The sequence below is a fragment of the Haliotis asinina genome, chromosome 9 (genome assembly GCF_037392515.1).
Source record: "Haliotis asinina isolate JCU_RB_2024 chromosome 9, JCU_Hal_asi_v2, whole genome shotgun sequence".
Lineage (NCBI taxonomy): Eukaryota > Metazoa > Mollusca > Gastropoda > Lepetellida > Haliotidae > Haliotis > Haliotis asinina.
In genome coordinates, this window is record NC_090288.1 from 44,023,689 (window position 1) to 44,038,220 (window position 14,532).

The following is a 14,532-nucleotide window of genomic DNA, read 5'->3' on the forward strand; positions in this document are numbered from 1 at the left end:
CAACGGAGAAAAATGTTGTGAGTGATTGCCCGGAGAAAGGAACCTCAGCAAAGACCATGATGCACAGTTCCTGTCTGCTTTGCAAAGCATTGTAAATGTCTTCAATTTTGCTGAAGAATTTCAGAAACTCCTCCGCTAAATTCTTCAGATCACTATGTACAGGAATACACTAGTTATACCTTCGCTTGAGGAGGTTACCGAGGAGAAGGTACAGTTGCCGTAGATTGTTTTTACTGTTCTTAATGTTTTTCGAGACGAATGCCTGCTTTGCCGAACGTCCTTCACTGTTCACACCATTGTGATCATTACAATGCATTTGACGATGAAATTTTCAGAGGTGCGTGACTGCCAAGAATCTGCTGAATTGTTTCGGGTTGAGGGCTTGCTCAATTCACGTCTGTTGCATCAGAAACTAGGTCATCCACGTCCAAGGTGTTAATATCAAATGCAAAATCATCAATGTTAATGTTTTTAGTCTTTCGATATGAGAACCTTGCACAGTGGCTTTGGCTTACTCAGATCAAAAATTCATTTAATAACAAAGTGATCATCAGCAACTGTCACACTGTTCATTAACCCATAGTCTTCTTTGGTGAAAACCCAATCCACGATGTGACCAGATTTATGGGTGATTACTGAACCAGTTGTTTGAGGATAAAACTGTTCAAGACATCATAGAACAATTTTGAAATGGAGTCAGAGAGTGAATCAACATGGATATTGAAATATCTAGACCCAGTATTACAAGCTTTCGATAATCCGCGCTATTAAATCTGAGAATTCAGCTAGAAAGTCCTTATCTCATAAGATGCATACATGTGTTCAAAAGAGTTCAACCTTTCAACCGCCTCTTCTGCAAGTCCTATTTGGATTGACAAAATCAAAATATGTGGAGACTGATTCGGCAATGACTGAGGCCACATTATCAGTTAGCCATGTTTCAGTGAAATCAACCAAGTCCGGGTTATTTTGAACTGTAAAGTTATTCAAGATGAGAGCCCTGTTTCTCAAAGATTGAGAGTTAAGCAAAAATGGCGATAAGTCACAAATGGTGGTAAGACAGTTTCACTGAATTTCATCTTTTGATTTCTTTCCTGCTTTGCAACCTCTTTTAGTTTCCCTTTTTCTGTAATATTCAAATTTGGGATCAATAGTTGATAGATTTAAGTGACGTTTGCTGAATGTGTTAACGACTGACAAAAGTCTCTGCTGTACACAATAAGCGCCCATAATGTAGGGTTCAAACCCGGATTTTCAGCATGACGAGCAAACGCCTTAACCACAAGGTTATGCCACCACCCTAATGGCATGAAATAGATACTTTACTTTTGGAAGATTATGCCACAATTATGGCCATGTTCTTAGTTTGAAGATAAAACATTTTTGTGCTTGTCAAAGTCTTACCACAGGTGGTGCAATGATTTTGCTTTGATAATATTTACCTAATTACAATGTGGAGCACGGTTTGATCAGTCGACGTTACACCAACCTGTACCATTACCCCAACACGATGATACTGTACGACGTTGATTTCCAGATTACGTTCAGAAAGACGTAATTGGCCTCGATTCATTCGGTCAAGGAAATCGAGAGTAGACCTCGATTTCTGAGAAGAATCATTGCTCGGTCTTTGACAGTAGTGACATTTACCATACCATCGATGCCTCTGATTCCAATGACACGATATGAGTTGTAGTATGACCCGAGCATATTGTTGAAATGCAGTGATGTACTCCAGCAACTGTCATCGCTTGCGAGTGGTGAGGAGCATTTTGTAAAGATTCTCTCGAGCCATCTTTCAGACTAATCTGTGTGGATCGAGAGTTACGTCCAGAGGGTACTTGATCTTCAACGTTATGTGTTTGCGGTATCAGGTCAACACTCTGCTGATGACACGTTGCAAACGTCGATTGATCAACACTGATACCTCCTCAGTGTTCACATGTTCACATGTGTTCCCTTTGCTGTCTGACGTCTCATGATGTGTTATTGACAGTGTCGTGTTTGCAAAGCTTCATGTGTTTTGAAACGTTCTTGCCTCATGTATTTTCTTTGGACACATTGGTGTAGTTTCACATCAAAACAAAACATCCAATACGTTTTCATGGAGCGCTTCATTAAGACAATACTTTAACACTCATTTCCTGAACCCCTATCGGGCGGCGGGGTAGCCTAGTTGTTAAGGTGTTTGCTTCTCTAAACGGACATCAAATGTGGAGATCATTTCTGGTGTCTCTCACACTGATATTAATGGGATATTTGCTAAAAGCGGCATAACACTAAACTCATTCACTCACTGCACCCCTGCCCTTTAGATGAGGGGGGAACATTACCAGTATTCCGTATTCAATAGTTTCCATAACATTTATTAATGTTAAACAGCTTTGTCAAACTTCACCAACTGCTGTTCTGCAATTACAAAGGGACACGTTAATATCTTCCGTATTCATGACCCAAAAGTATTCATGACCCATCATTCAATGACGTTAAAACTACATAAACGAAGCTGATTATTCACAACATGATACGTGATTTCATTTTATTTCCGCAGCACTGAAATTAGAAACGAAAAACGAAACTGTTCTATCGCTTTGTGCCTCTTGAGGTAATAGGACGGTTACAACCATTGGGTAAACCAAAGCATTAAGTTAAACAAAGCATTTGCATTGCCACCTGATGTGCATCAGCCAGTTTGGACACAAGTGTAGGCGATACCAACTAGAAGATGAAAAGAAGGGAAAGACGTTTGTGTGTGACCGTACTTCTCTGGTTGTTGACAATCAAGGTAGGCATGTAATACATCTCCAAAAATGGCCCAGTGACTAGATAACTCCATGGACTAGTTGGATGACCAAATCAGATATAAACAAGCAAATCTAAACTAACGCTTTGTTTTACTGGCATTAAAATATTCATAAACGGTTGTTTCCCACAAATATGGAGAACAGCAATTATCGTGTACAAACGATAGGGGGTGAGGTGAGTGTATGTCAATAATAACTTTATCTAGATTACACGGGAAAATATATACTTGTGTTTTAAGTGAAAGAGTAACAGACTAACAACATTGGAAATGCTATTTGTGGAAAATATTAGTTGCCTTAATTGGTGATTATTATCACCCCCCACCCCCCACCCCCACCCACCCACCCACCCACCACCAGCATGTAATTAGGTGGGATATAGTCGACGCCTGATGGGCTTCGTTTCCAGAGAAGAACTCAAAAACAGTTCAATATTTTTCTGCAAAACATGGTAGACATAAGTGGTGCTTTTTGCTATTTACAGGTTTTTGTGATGTATTTTTGCCTCAGTTTAAATGGAAATGCTTCGGACTTAAATTAAAATTTATTGAATATATTTCTGCAAAACTTGGTAGATATATAAATCGGAACCTAAAGTGGTGCCTTTTGCTACTTACAGGTTTTTGTGATTTCTTAGAATCTCGCTTTCCATGGAAACGTTTTGTACATGGTCTCAAAAGTGAGAGGTGTGTTTCCGGAGCAGAACTTAAAAACTTCTTAATATCTGTCAGTGTTACTTGGTAGATATGTGTGGCAGACCCCAAAGTGGTACCTTTTACTATTTACAGGTTTTTATGATGTATTATTTTCTCGGTTCCATGAACACGTTGCTGACTTCGTTTCCGGAGCACAAGTCGAAAACCATTTCATATCTTTCAAAAGATCTTGGCAGATATACGAGAGAGATCTTGAAATGGTGACTTTTTCTTATCACAGATGTATGGCATTTATATTTGTCATGACTTCCATGGAAACAATTCAGATTTGGTCTAAAAACACAATACGTAACTGTCGGATGCTTTGTCCTTTCAAATATGTGGGAGCCGGGGGGTATGTCATCTTTTGATGACTCTTGTTTAGAATAAGAACAAACCCCAAAAACTTTTGATTTTGTAAATAGAGGTAAGCTCAGGAAATTGCTCTCACCATACATCGTAAACGGTAGAATGGTGCAAGCTCTGATGAGAATTATATAGAACAGTGAAATCATCTGACCTAATCAGCGATAACGGAACGTTTTAATTTGTAATTTGGCTTACGGGCAGTAACTGTATGTTGAGTCCAGTATTATTCTCATTGTTTATAAATGCACTTTCGGGAGAAATCACAAATTGTGGTAAATATGGAGTGCATATATATATTATTTTCTCGGTTCCATGAACACGTTGCTGACTTCGTTTCCGGAGCACAAGTCGAAAACCATTTCATATCTTTCAAAAGATCTTGGCAGATATACGAGAGAGATCTTGAAATGGTGACTTTATATATGTGAAATAATAAATCTAATAAATATATATAATAAAGCAGCCTTCTTGAGTCTTTCCGGACTCAGAGTTTATGGATCTGTGCAACTGGGAAGTAATGACATGTGTCAACCTTAGCGAGGTTGACAACACGATCCTATTAGTCACCTCTTACGACAAGCATAGTCGCCTTTTATGGCAGGCATGGGTTGCGAAAGCCTATTCTTTCCCGGACCTTCACGGGTCTGTATCTCAAAGAAATTGTCCTGTATGTAAAGTAGATTCAGGAGATGAATGCCCTTTAATGTTGAAATGCCAAGCTTAAAAAGAACTTCGGGGTAGATTTTTGCCTAAGAATTTGTAAGTTCATATGGTATCGTTTAGGAATATCCTTAAACAAAACAAACAAAACTGAAGACAATGTAGATCATTTTATCCACTATGCATACAGAGTAGAAGAAACGTTACAAAAATAGAAACAGGAATTAAAATTCTCAACAACTATATGCACATGTATATATGTTACTGATGTTTTTTCACTGGGAGTGTAAGATAAACTACACAGGTAGACAGGCAAATTCTAAAATTTCGAGGAATTGCTCCCTCGTTTGGTTTACTAGTTCATACCTGTTTAGAATATGTATACCAACATATATATTGGACTGTGGCTTTCACACGTAATAAAAATTTTGATGATGGTGACATGAGCATGAATGTCTGAAAGGATGCAGATCATCTATCTTAACTTTATTCATCTCAACACGACAGTCACGGGTTTCTTCAACAAGGTTACCAAACACGCTTTCCACAAATGTATCAAAAGCAGAAGACGTGAAATGTACGCCAGTCTACTGTCCCGAGACCGCGTCAGAAGTAGTCCTTAATGCACTGTAATTGCCATCAACTGGTAAAAGGTTAAAACTGTCAGGAAGTGGAAACCGGGACTGCTACGTTATCATTATGAAGTGAAACACTCTCTAAAGTGTTCCTTTAAAGAAGAAAACGTTTCCGTCTCATATCTGAGAGCATATCTTTGTAACAAAAGGCATATGATATATTTGCGGCACCTATGTCCACCTATGCTGCACACGATTACCGCTTTATTAAAATTTTAGTAAACTAAGGCTAGTCGTAAAGAAACTGAATTTCTGATGACATAAAATGGTGGGGACTAGGTCATTATCAAAAGTAAGCTTGATTATGAGTGTGTGATTATATATGTTATGTTTATCGCTCATGTCTGTCTCTGGTATCTGTGGTCCAATTATTCACAAGCTAATGCTATATGGCCGGACCATTGTTGAGTATAGAGTGAAACGGCTCTCAACTACTGTTTGTCTGAGTCTGTCTTCATGATTTACAGCAGGTGAAGACTGACGGTAAACTGGACATTCGATTCATCAGTTACCAGTCGGATGGCAAGGAAAGCAATGGAGACTGTTGTGACAGTAATCTTCGATGGGGGTGCCTTGATCAGTGTGATCCAAAGTTTTACCTGTGCATTGCTGAGTAGGTATTATTAAAACGTTTATTGAGAAAACACACAAAGCAAAAATGTTCAGTTCCCGACGTTTTGTATTCGTTGGCTGTGGTATCTCGTTTAAATAAATGACTTACGCCCCTGTTTGGTAATTATAAATAAAGGTTAATTTCATGCGGCCTTCTCAATCCTTCTGTGAAAATGATTTGCAGTATAACCTCGTATTAGCAATATAGATATGTCAAAGTTATTCATGACTTATAATCGCCTTTATTGTGCTTGGCACGTATTTCTGTCTTCGGAACCTGTAGTGTGTCATTTGGTGTGCACATATGAAGCTATTTATGAAAAGAATGAATTCAGGCCTTCAACACCTCACTGCTTTTTACGTCATTTTGGCAACATATGCATGGGGACATTGTGTTTTCCGTGTGTGGCTTTGTTACCTGCAGGTTTGATGTTATAATATTATATGCCAATGTTGTTCCAGCCCTGACAGAAAACAGCCATGTTCCATTTACAAGAGGACCACAAACTATATAGACAACCATAACACAGTCCACTTTGGAGGCCGCATTCAAGGAACACCAAATCCTTTCATCATACCAGTGGACAATGCACTACCGGTAAGGCTGTTATCTGAATCTTTATTTCAAACAGAAGGTTACATATCAGATACCGCCATATGTCGCCAAAGCCTAAACCGCCCTGATAGCTAAGGGTCTGCATGATCACGGACCAGTTGCAGCCTGATTGCAACTCGGGGCATCGACGTCTGGCTCGTGTTGTCCCGGTTTTGATTGTTCACAAGCAATAACTCCCATAATGTCTGTTAGCGGCATTTAGAAGTTGCTGTAGATGACCAAGATCTTTTATGGACTAAGCTTCTTTATTCTTTCCACGCAGCGTTTCGGGACCATTATATTTGTTAAAAACGTCGATGTTGACAACGATCAAATAGAAAATATATCTAAATGTGTATACTTTAATTGATTCAGCTACACTTAATCAACGTAAACTAAACAGATGGTATGTATTTTCTTTTATTCAGTCCTCGATAGAAATAACGGTGCACGTGTATGACCATGATGACGCATGCAGTGATGACCACATGGACACACTGTATCAGCTGATCAACATCCAGGCCGCTGCTACAGAACAAACAGCTGTGTACACCCCATGCACTTTGGGGGGGAAGGACGAAGTGAGTCAGACTCAAATAAATCTGGATTTTGCAAAACGAACGTTAAAACTTTCATTTGTTGCGAATGATAATCAGTCCCGCATCAACATAATGCCATTTTGACTGATGCACGTAAACATAACAACCAGCATTCAAGGTTTACATGTACTACTTGCTTGATAAAGGTACACAGTGTGCAAAATGTTTTCATTTGGTTTGTTTGTTGTGTAACGCCGCACCCAGCAATATCTCTGCCATGAAGTTACGATACGATACGATGACACTTGTCAACGAGGTCAGCAAGTCTGACTACCCAATCCCGTTAGTCTTAAGTGAAATATGCAGAGTGACTTATTTTCCAGGTTAAAGATTGCTGTCCGTGCCTACTGTGACCGGGACTGGTATGGGTCAGCGTGTGAGAGACACTGCAAGGCCACACCTGACCACAGTCACTACACGTGTGACCTACACACAGGAGCTAAAATGTGCTTTGAAGGTTTGCTCAGAAACTGATGTGAGCATTGATATGAAGTGTTATTTAGATCTCTGAGAAGTTGGAAGTAAGAGAAAATGAAACGATATGTTTTAATTGATTCCAAGAATGGATGAATTAAATCTTCTGGTTAATTTGCTCAGAAAGCTGGTGTGAGCGTTGATGTGAACTGTTATTTAGATCTTTGAGACGTTTGGAGAAAGACCAAATGAAAAGATATTTTGAACTTACCAAAGTTTGAGTTGTTAGAAATTGGACAGAAATACAAGTGCCCTGAAAAACAATTTTACTGTAGAATAGACAAAATGTCTTGTGTTTCTTGTATCATTCCCCTTTAAAGTGTTGGCAAAGAACATAGAACCGAGTTGTCCAAACTTAACTATTTAATACGTTGTTATTGAATCCCTTTTAAGAATGATACCCATTTTCATATGTAGACATTCATCTGGCAGTGACCATCCAGTGGGATAAAGGAACTATCGGTCTGGAATGACAACATTTCAGTGAAACATTTTGCTGTTTACTGCATTAATTTCAATTAATTTCAATAATACAATTGCAGGTTGGAAGGGAGACAACTGCAATCAGGACATCGATGAATGCACAGAAGATGACCACATTTGTCAACATGGAGGTACTTGTATAAATACACAAGGAAGTTACGAGTGCACTTGTGTGGCGGGGATGAAAGGTAAGTAGACTGTGTCTGTTGTCATTGCACTGACGATTCATTAAAAAGACAAGGAATACATTTCGCACTTGCTAGTATGGCTGTTAATTAATCATACACATCCCTTGTATGGCAGAGAATACATATTATGACATTGTAACTAAGTGTTGCCACATGTATCATTTGTCTCATACGTACAAACTGTATTCGCCGAATTATTTATGTACATATTCAAATATTTTAAGCGCATCCACAGTTTGTGAAAATATATTTACCAACATGCCTGCACACAGATGCACTTTATGAACCCATAAAAGCGTGTAGCAATCGTATTGTGGTTCTGCTTAAAAATCGGTTGCAACTCCACCTCGGTAGAAGGGTTAAAACTGTTAAGGGCAAAAGGTCTGTAAGGTTTAAGTTGTGTAAACACATCTGTTCATTGATACTTGTTTATTTGCATCTTAATACCTAAAATTTGTAAAGGAAAACTGTGTGAAAACATCACCAACCAATGTGCACTGGGGCCATGTTTGAACGGAGGGACATGTGACAGAAACGAATCGGACTTCAAGTGCGCATGTCCAGCTGAGTGGACTGGGGAGACATGCGCAGATAAGGTTAATTTTTGTGACAGTTCCCCTTGTAACATGGGCCAATGTACACCGGATCTCTTGACGGCAGCTCGGTTCAAGTGTGACTGTGATTTTGCATGGGTAGGAGATAGATGCAGCCAAAGTGTTGGTAAGTGAAATAGTGTCTTCTATACATCCAAGTAATTGTATTGAACGACATACAATGACGTTTACATTAATACAATGCAGAGCAATTAGTGAAACATACCTGGTAACAACAAATTGAATATATGATACCATTATTAAGATGTGTCAGCAATCACGGATGTCCAGTGTATTTTGTCAAACTTGGACATCTGGACTGAGAGGTTACAACCTCCAAGGGAGGTTACTGTCTATCGATGTCAAGAGCAAACCGATATTATACGAGAGCCTCAATCACTTTGCCACTAACTGTCACCAGAATTGAGGTTACACTATTCAATAAATGAACTTCTGATGACCTCACATGGCAACACGAAGGTGACCTGTGTTTGGTTTTCGTTGAGGAGAAAACAGATGGGCCGTGATGTCATGTTAGTTCTAGTTAGTATGCTTTTTGTTTGACAGTGATATGTTTGATATGTTGAACTCGAACACATCTCATTTGACAGGCTGATCTGTACATACATTGTGAAGTTTCATTTCACCCGTGTCAACGCGTGATTTGTTATATGTGTATTTTAAGAAATCTTCATGTTGTTTGTACTCAGATGTTGTCAATATCACGCTCCTGGGTGAGATCGATGATACAAATAGAGGTGGCCTGGCTGATGGCTTGAACAGACTCATCACCGAACTCGGGAAAATTCCAGGAAGGGTGGATGTCAAGTTAACAACAAACATACAGGGAGAAAGCAAGTAAGTCACAGGTAGAATGATGTTGAAGAGTACACGGAAAGATAGGCTTACAATGATATTGATATTTAAGTGTTCTGTCCTGAAGTTGAGGTCAAAATCATCACTAACTTTGTGTATTATGTGCCTTTCAGTTACACTACAACGTTTGTAAAACTATACACTGCTACGGAAAACGGGTCATTTCTGGAGAATTCTTCGTTAGCTAGAATCTTCGAATCCAACCCTGATGAAATTATCAACGAATATCTGCCTCTTCCGTTGTACCCTCCCAGAAAAGAAGAGGAGTTGAAAGTGAAGGTGACGCCCATAGTGATTGTTACCAATAGCATGTTACTGTTTATGTGACAACGTATGCCATTGTTTGCTTCCGTAGCTGATGTGAAAAAATGGGAATGTTACATATTTGTGTTCACTGAGCACTATTCCAAGTAAATGACGCCGGTCTGCAGATCACGAGTCTAGATCCGACATTCCACTGATTTTAGTAAATGTTCCATTGAACTATTTCTTTTCCGGGATCATCACGTAACTGTGCTAATGTCGCATTTGGAACTGTCATGACGTATGTGTGGTAAACAGGATCAGTTTAGATTGGTACAGGTCAATATGGTTATGATGAACGTTGTCCCGGAGCTAATTCTTGTCAAATTAACCATTAAAGGCGCCAGCAATCTTACTCTCACGTATGTATGTTAAAACATTCTTTGACCAGATGAACTGAGATCAGAGTAGGTCAATGTGGCTATGTTTCAGAGTACACATGACAGGTGGGACACAAACCAATACGTCTCGGTCATACTACCTGCTGCAGGACTAGTCCTGATGAGTGTACTGCTTCTGGTGGCTTTCTGTGTCCGGAGAAGAAGATCGTAAGCATTATTTGAAATAACCATAAACTAACATGCTTCATAGTATGAGGTCAGGTGTCATTGCCAACAGGAAGCCTGAAAAACAAGGCTTTCTGATCAGTCTTAGAAACCGTTGTCAGAATTTATATTGTCCATCAACACATATTTATGACCCGACCATTTGAACTGGGTCTGTTTTAGCTAAAGGTGTGTAGATTGTAATAACTATCAATAAAGATAGACACATTAATATGAACAAATGTAACCTGTGAAAGCTATGCAAAATTTTTATAACCTTGATAACATTTGCTTATACATATGAAAACATGCAAGGCGCCATTATAAACTGACGGGCAAAAAAAACTTTCTGTGTGTTGCTTATGCCTCCACCTCCTGTATGCAACATCGAGCTGTATGTTCACCCCTCCTTCTGTACACTCTCACTCTTCCATCGCCCCTTGACAAACAGAATCTGCTTTCGTTGGAAAACAATACCCTCCGCCAGTCACGTAACTGCCAGCGTCGAACTTGATTGGCCCAAGGTAGTAGCAACTGGCGATGTCTAGCCGTCAGCAGTGTTCCCCTGTATGGTCGATAGGCCCTGATACCACTGCCACGTAGTCGTTGCCTCAGGGGTGACCTAATGCCGTTGCCGCTGTTGACGTCACCGGCAGGAAGCGATTTCGCACGTGCAAACATCTCAGGTGCCGGCCTTCCTGCGCCGTTGTTACCCGTGGTCTTCCTGACCGGAGCCTGTCTGACGTCTGACTAGTCTGCTGATACCGCTGGCGGAGGTTCCCGACTGTGACTACATAGCGGCCAAACGTTCGTACTACCTGGCCTGTTGTGACTCCCATCTGCAGCATACCCATAGCTCTCTGGCGTTGTGCTGGTGATAACCGCGGCATGTCTTTTGTGTTTTTCTGTTGCGTCGTATGTCCTTCCGTCGTCTGCCACCGTATTTATACCCATTTTGCACGTGAGCTTTGATGAACCCGCAATGCACGCGATTTTCAAATTTCTGACTCAAACCTTAACCAGAGTGCGTTGTGAACAGTCGTCTGCCAGGAACACACTGCCTGGTGTGCCACCATCATTTCCACTATATACGTTTAAAAACGTTCAGAGATTATTTCAGAGTGCATTTTTTTAAAGGGAAAGTTTCTTTTGCCCGTCAGTATAGGTGAAGGTTCAGTATAGCCATGTTATGGAGACCAATAACCATGAACAATTTAGAAGCTGACAAGTAAGATACTAGAATTGTGCACCCATGTGAACAACTGATATACTTTTGTATTTCAAGAGGCACGAGGGAAAGTCGACTCAGGACTGTTGTCACGGCTGTGTCATGCAAGAAGAACCCAAACAGACCCCTTACAAACACAGGGAATCTCCATCATGCAAGTGTATCTGCAGACAGCAGCACTTGTCTCCCCATCCATGACGTAGAGGAAGGATCAGTCGACTCAAACAGTGATCAAACGTCACATATCCAAGTTGATACTGGAGTTGTGGTAGTCCAGCAAGTGCGTCGTCATGGTGACGAGGCACCACCTGACACAAGATGTGACGACGTGTCACACGTCCATGTCGGTACTGGAACTATGACACACCAACCAGCGCGTCGTCAGGGTGGCACCGTGTCCCAGGATGACAGCGCACGTCATGGTGACGAGTCACCATCTAAAACACACTATGGTGACACACTAGGCATCAACGAATCATCTGGAGATGTGACCCTTGACAGTGGAAGACTCCAGGGTGCCAACAAGGCCCTGGATGACAGCGCACGTCAATGGGACTTTGAAGCTCGCCGTAATGTCACGTCACATACCGATACGCCCCTTGACCTGCTCCCACGCGTCTCTGTATATGCTTTGACTCAAACAAGCAACTATGAACAGTTCGATCGTTGTGAGGAAGAGAACACAGAGGGCACTGTCGCTGATGACAATAACGTTGAGGAAATCGCAGAGGAAAAACCTTATGTTCATCTTGTAGTTGTGAACAAGACGGTAGAGTTTTACGTGCCCTGGACAATGAGCTGGTCCACGAACTACGAAATGAAATTGATGTGTGGAGACCTCGTCATTTTGAGTAATACACTCCTACAAATTTCACTGCAACAAGGGGTGTTCAAAGTATTTCAATGTAATACCAAGTTGCTGAAAAATGTGTGCGCTTATGTTTTCAATATAACCTCCATCTGTCTCAATACACTTGTAAGCTTTTAATACCCCTCTTATAGAAATTCGCGGATTGGCCCTGTAGCCATGCCATTGTGGCAGCCATTGTCCTTGTCATCGCATTTCCTAGAACAGGAAATAGTCACTGGGTGCCAAATCTTGGCTGTAGGGTGGGTGATTTAACTGTTCGCATCCATGTTCAAGCACTGCGGCCTGGGCAGTTCTCAACTTGTGAACCCGAAAGTCGTCATGCAAATGTTGAACACCACTTGTTAACATCCCATGGCGTTTCTGGATTTTTGCAAATTGTTCTTTAATTTGCATAACAATGGTCAGTGGTTGTAGGTTTGGTGATGCATAACCTATCAGTTATATTTCTCTTGCATCCCAGAATATGGTGGTCATTACATTTGCCGGCCGATGGTTGGGTGCGAAACTTATTTCTGAGGCGGAGAAAAGGGGTGCTTCCATTGTATGGATTCCAATTTAGCTTCTAGGTCCCACTGGTGAATCCGTGTATCATCATCTGTCACTAGACGAGAAGGAAATCCGGCTTCATCACCAGTATTGAGATCAATGAGCCCTCGACAACATTCATTTCTCTGATGGCGATCTCGACCTCTGAAGTTTCTAGGTACCCATCTTGCAGATACCTTGGACATATTAAGATGTCCATTAACAATGGATTTAACAATTGCAACTGATATTTGGAATTACTTTGAGAATTCGGATACTCTGATACGTCAGCCAGGCGTGCGTGCGTGTGTGCGTGCGTGCGTGTGTGATCGAGTTCGAAACAATACGGTTACCTTGACCGGCTGGATCCTATTTTGAAACATCAGCTCGTCGCGCCATGTTTCTGTGTTAAATTTAACACATGGATGCAATAGGAGGAGATATAAGTATCTCCAACCCCTTCGTGCTAAAGATGACGAGATAACCCTCGCTTCGACCTTACCCTGATAAGTTCAGATTGACTGTTTCCTTTTATTTGCTTATTAATATGGATGTCAAGTATAGTGATGTGCATATCATATCAGCTATATGCAACGTGACTGTAACGTTGTACTGTTCCAGTCAGTTCAAGTTGTTAAATAAAGCACGCTTCTTTTTCACTGTTATGTTATTCACGATACTTTGGTCACTTCACTTGCTAAGTTTTGAAGAATGGCTAACCATGGAACACAGTACACATGCATCTGACGAAAATATCTAGAAATTCACATGGACAACTTTCATACACGCAGGCTACATATTTCTCATTCCAACATTTTTGTTTTCCGTGGTTCACATCGCCCGACCGACCCTTCTAAGATCTTCGCGTCCCTGAGTCCAAAGTACTCGGGACATTATTACAATAAATGAGAAGTGTGTACATCATAGAATTATAATTAAAATCAAACTTCAGCCGTCCGCCATTTTCCTTTGATAACGAGGCGACTTCAGCCTGCAAGTTGTGCGATTGTTAGTGGATGAAAGTTAGCGCTCCGCTCAATCAAGTGCGTGAGTATGTTTTTACACCGCAATTAGCAATATTCCAGCACAGTGGGGAAGACCAAAAATGAGCTTCATACACTGTATCCATTTGAAAAACTGAACCCAGATCTTCAGTATGACGAGCAGACACTCTAACCATAGGGCTATCACACCTCCCCTCAACCGAAAGAGGTTCATCTGAAAAGAACTACAGACTGCACTGTGAACTCCACTTAAGCAACGTCGAGCTCAGAGAATCCTCGGATGGGTGGCCGTGTTTGACAGCTTCACTCCTGAGAGTTTCTAGGACTTCAGTCCTGCCCCACAGTGAAGCACGTGATACATGTGGTCTCACCTTAGGCAAGTGACTTTCAATATTGCCTCTGTTCACCCAGCAGAATATGGGTACCCGGTCGTGAGTCTACTAACCTTCTAGCGCTGCATTGGCTATCCGGGG

General features: G+C 40.9%; 1 protein-coding gene across 1 annotated transcript; it reads left to right on the forward strand.

Moving 5' to 3' along the window:
* Positions 1-154: 154 nt before the first annotated feature.
* LOC137297263 (uncharacterized) lies at positions 155-14,382 on the forward strand. Its single transcript, XM_067829278.1, has 12 exons — positions 155-208; positions 5,631-5,776; positions 6,238-6,373; positions 6,799-6,951; positions 7,276-7,426; positions 7,986-8,114; positions 8,577-8,834; positions 9,418-9,565; positions 9,697-9,862; positions 10,319-10,434; positions 11,717-12,428; positions 14,314-14,382. Exons 1-12 carry the CDS (start codon positions 155-157, stop codon positions 14,380-14,382), a joined length of 2,238 nt encoding a protein of 745 aa, XP_067685379.1.
* Positions 14,383-14,532: the final 150 nt, after the last annotated feature.

Bases quoted from the DNA above. Each gene is read 5' to 3' on its own strand.
- LOC137297263 (XM_067829278.1), top strand. From the start codon at position 155: ATGTACAGGAATACACTAGTTATACCTTCGCTTGAGGAGGTTACCGAG. The intron at 7,427-7,985 runs GTTTGCTCAGAA...ATACAATTGCAG, and splicing joins AGCTAAAATGTGCTTTGAAG to GTTGGAAGGGAGACAACTGC. The intron at 10,435-11,716 runs GTAAGCATTATT...TTGTATTTCAAG, and splicing joins TGTGTCCGGAGAAGAAGATC to AGGCACGAGGGAAAGTCGAC.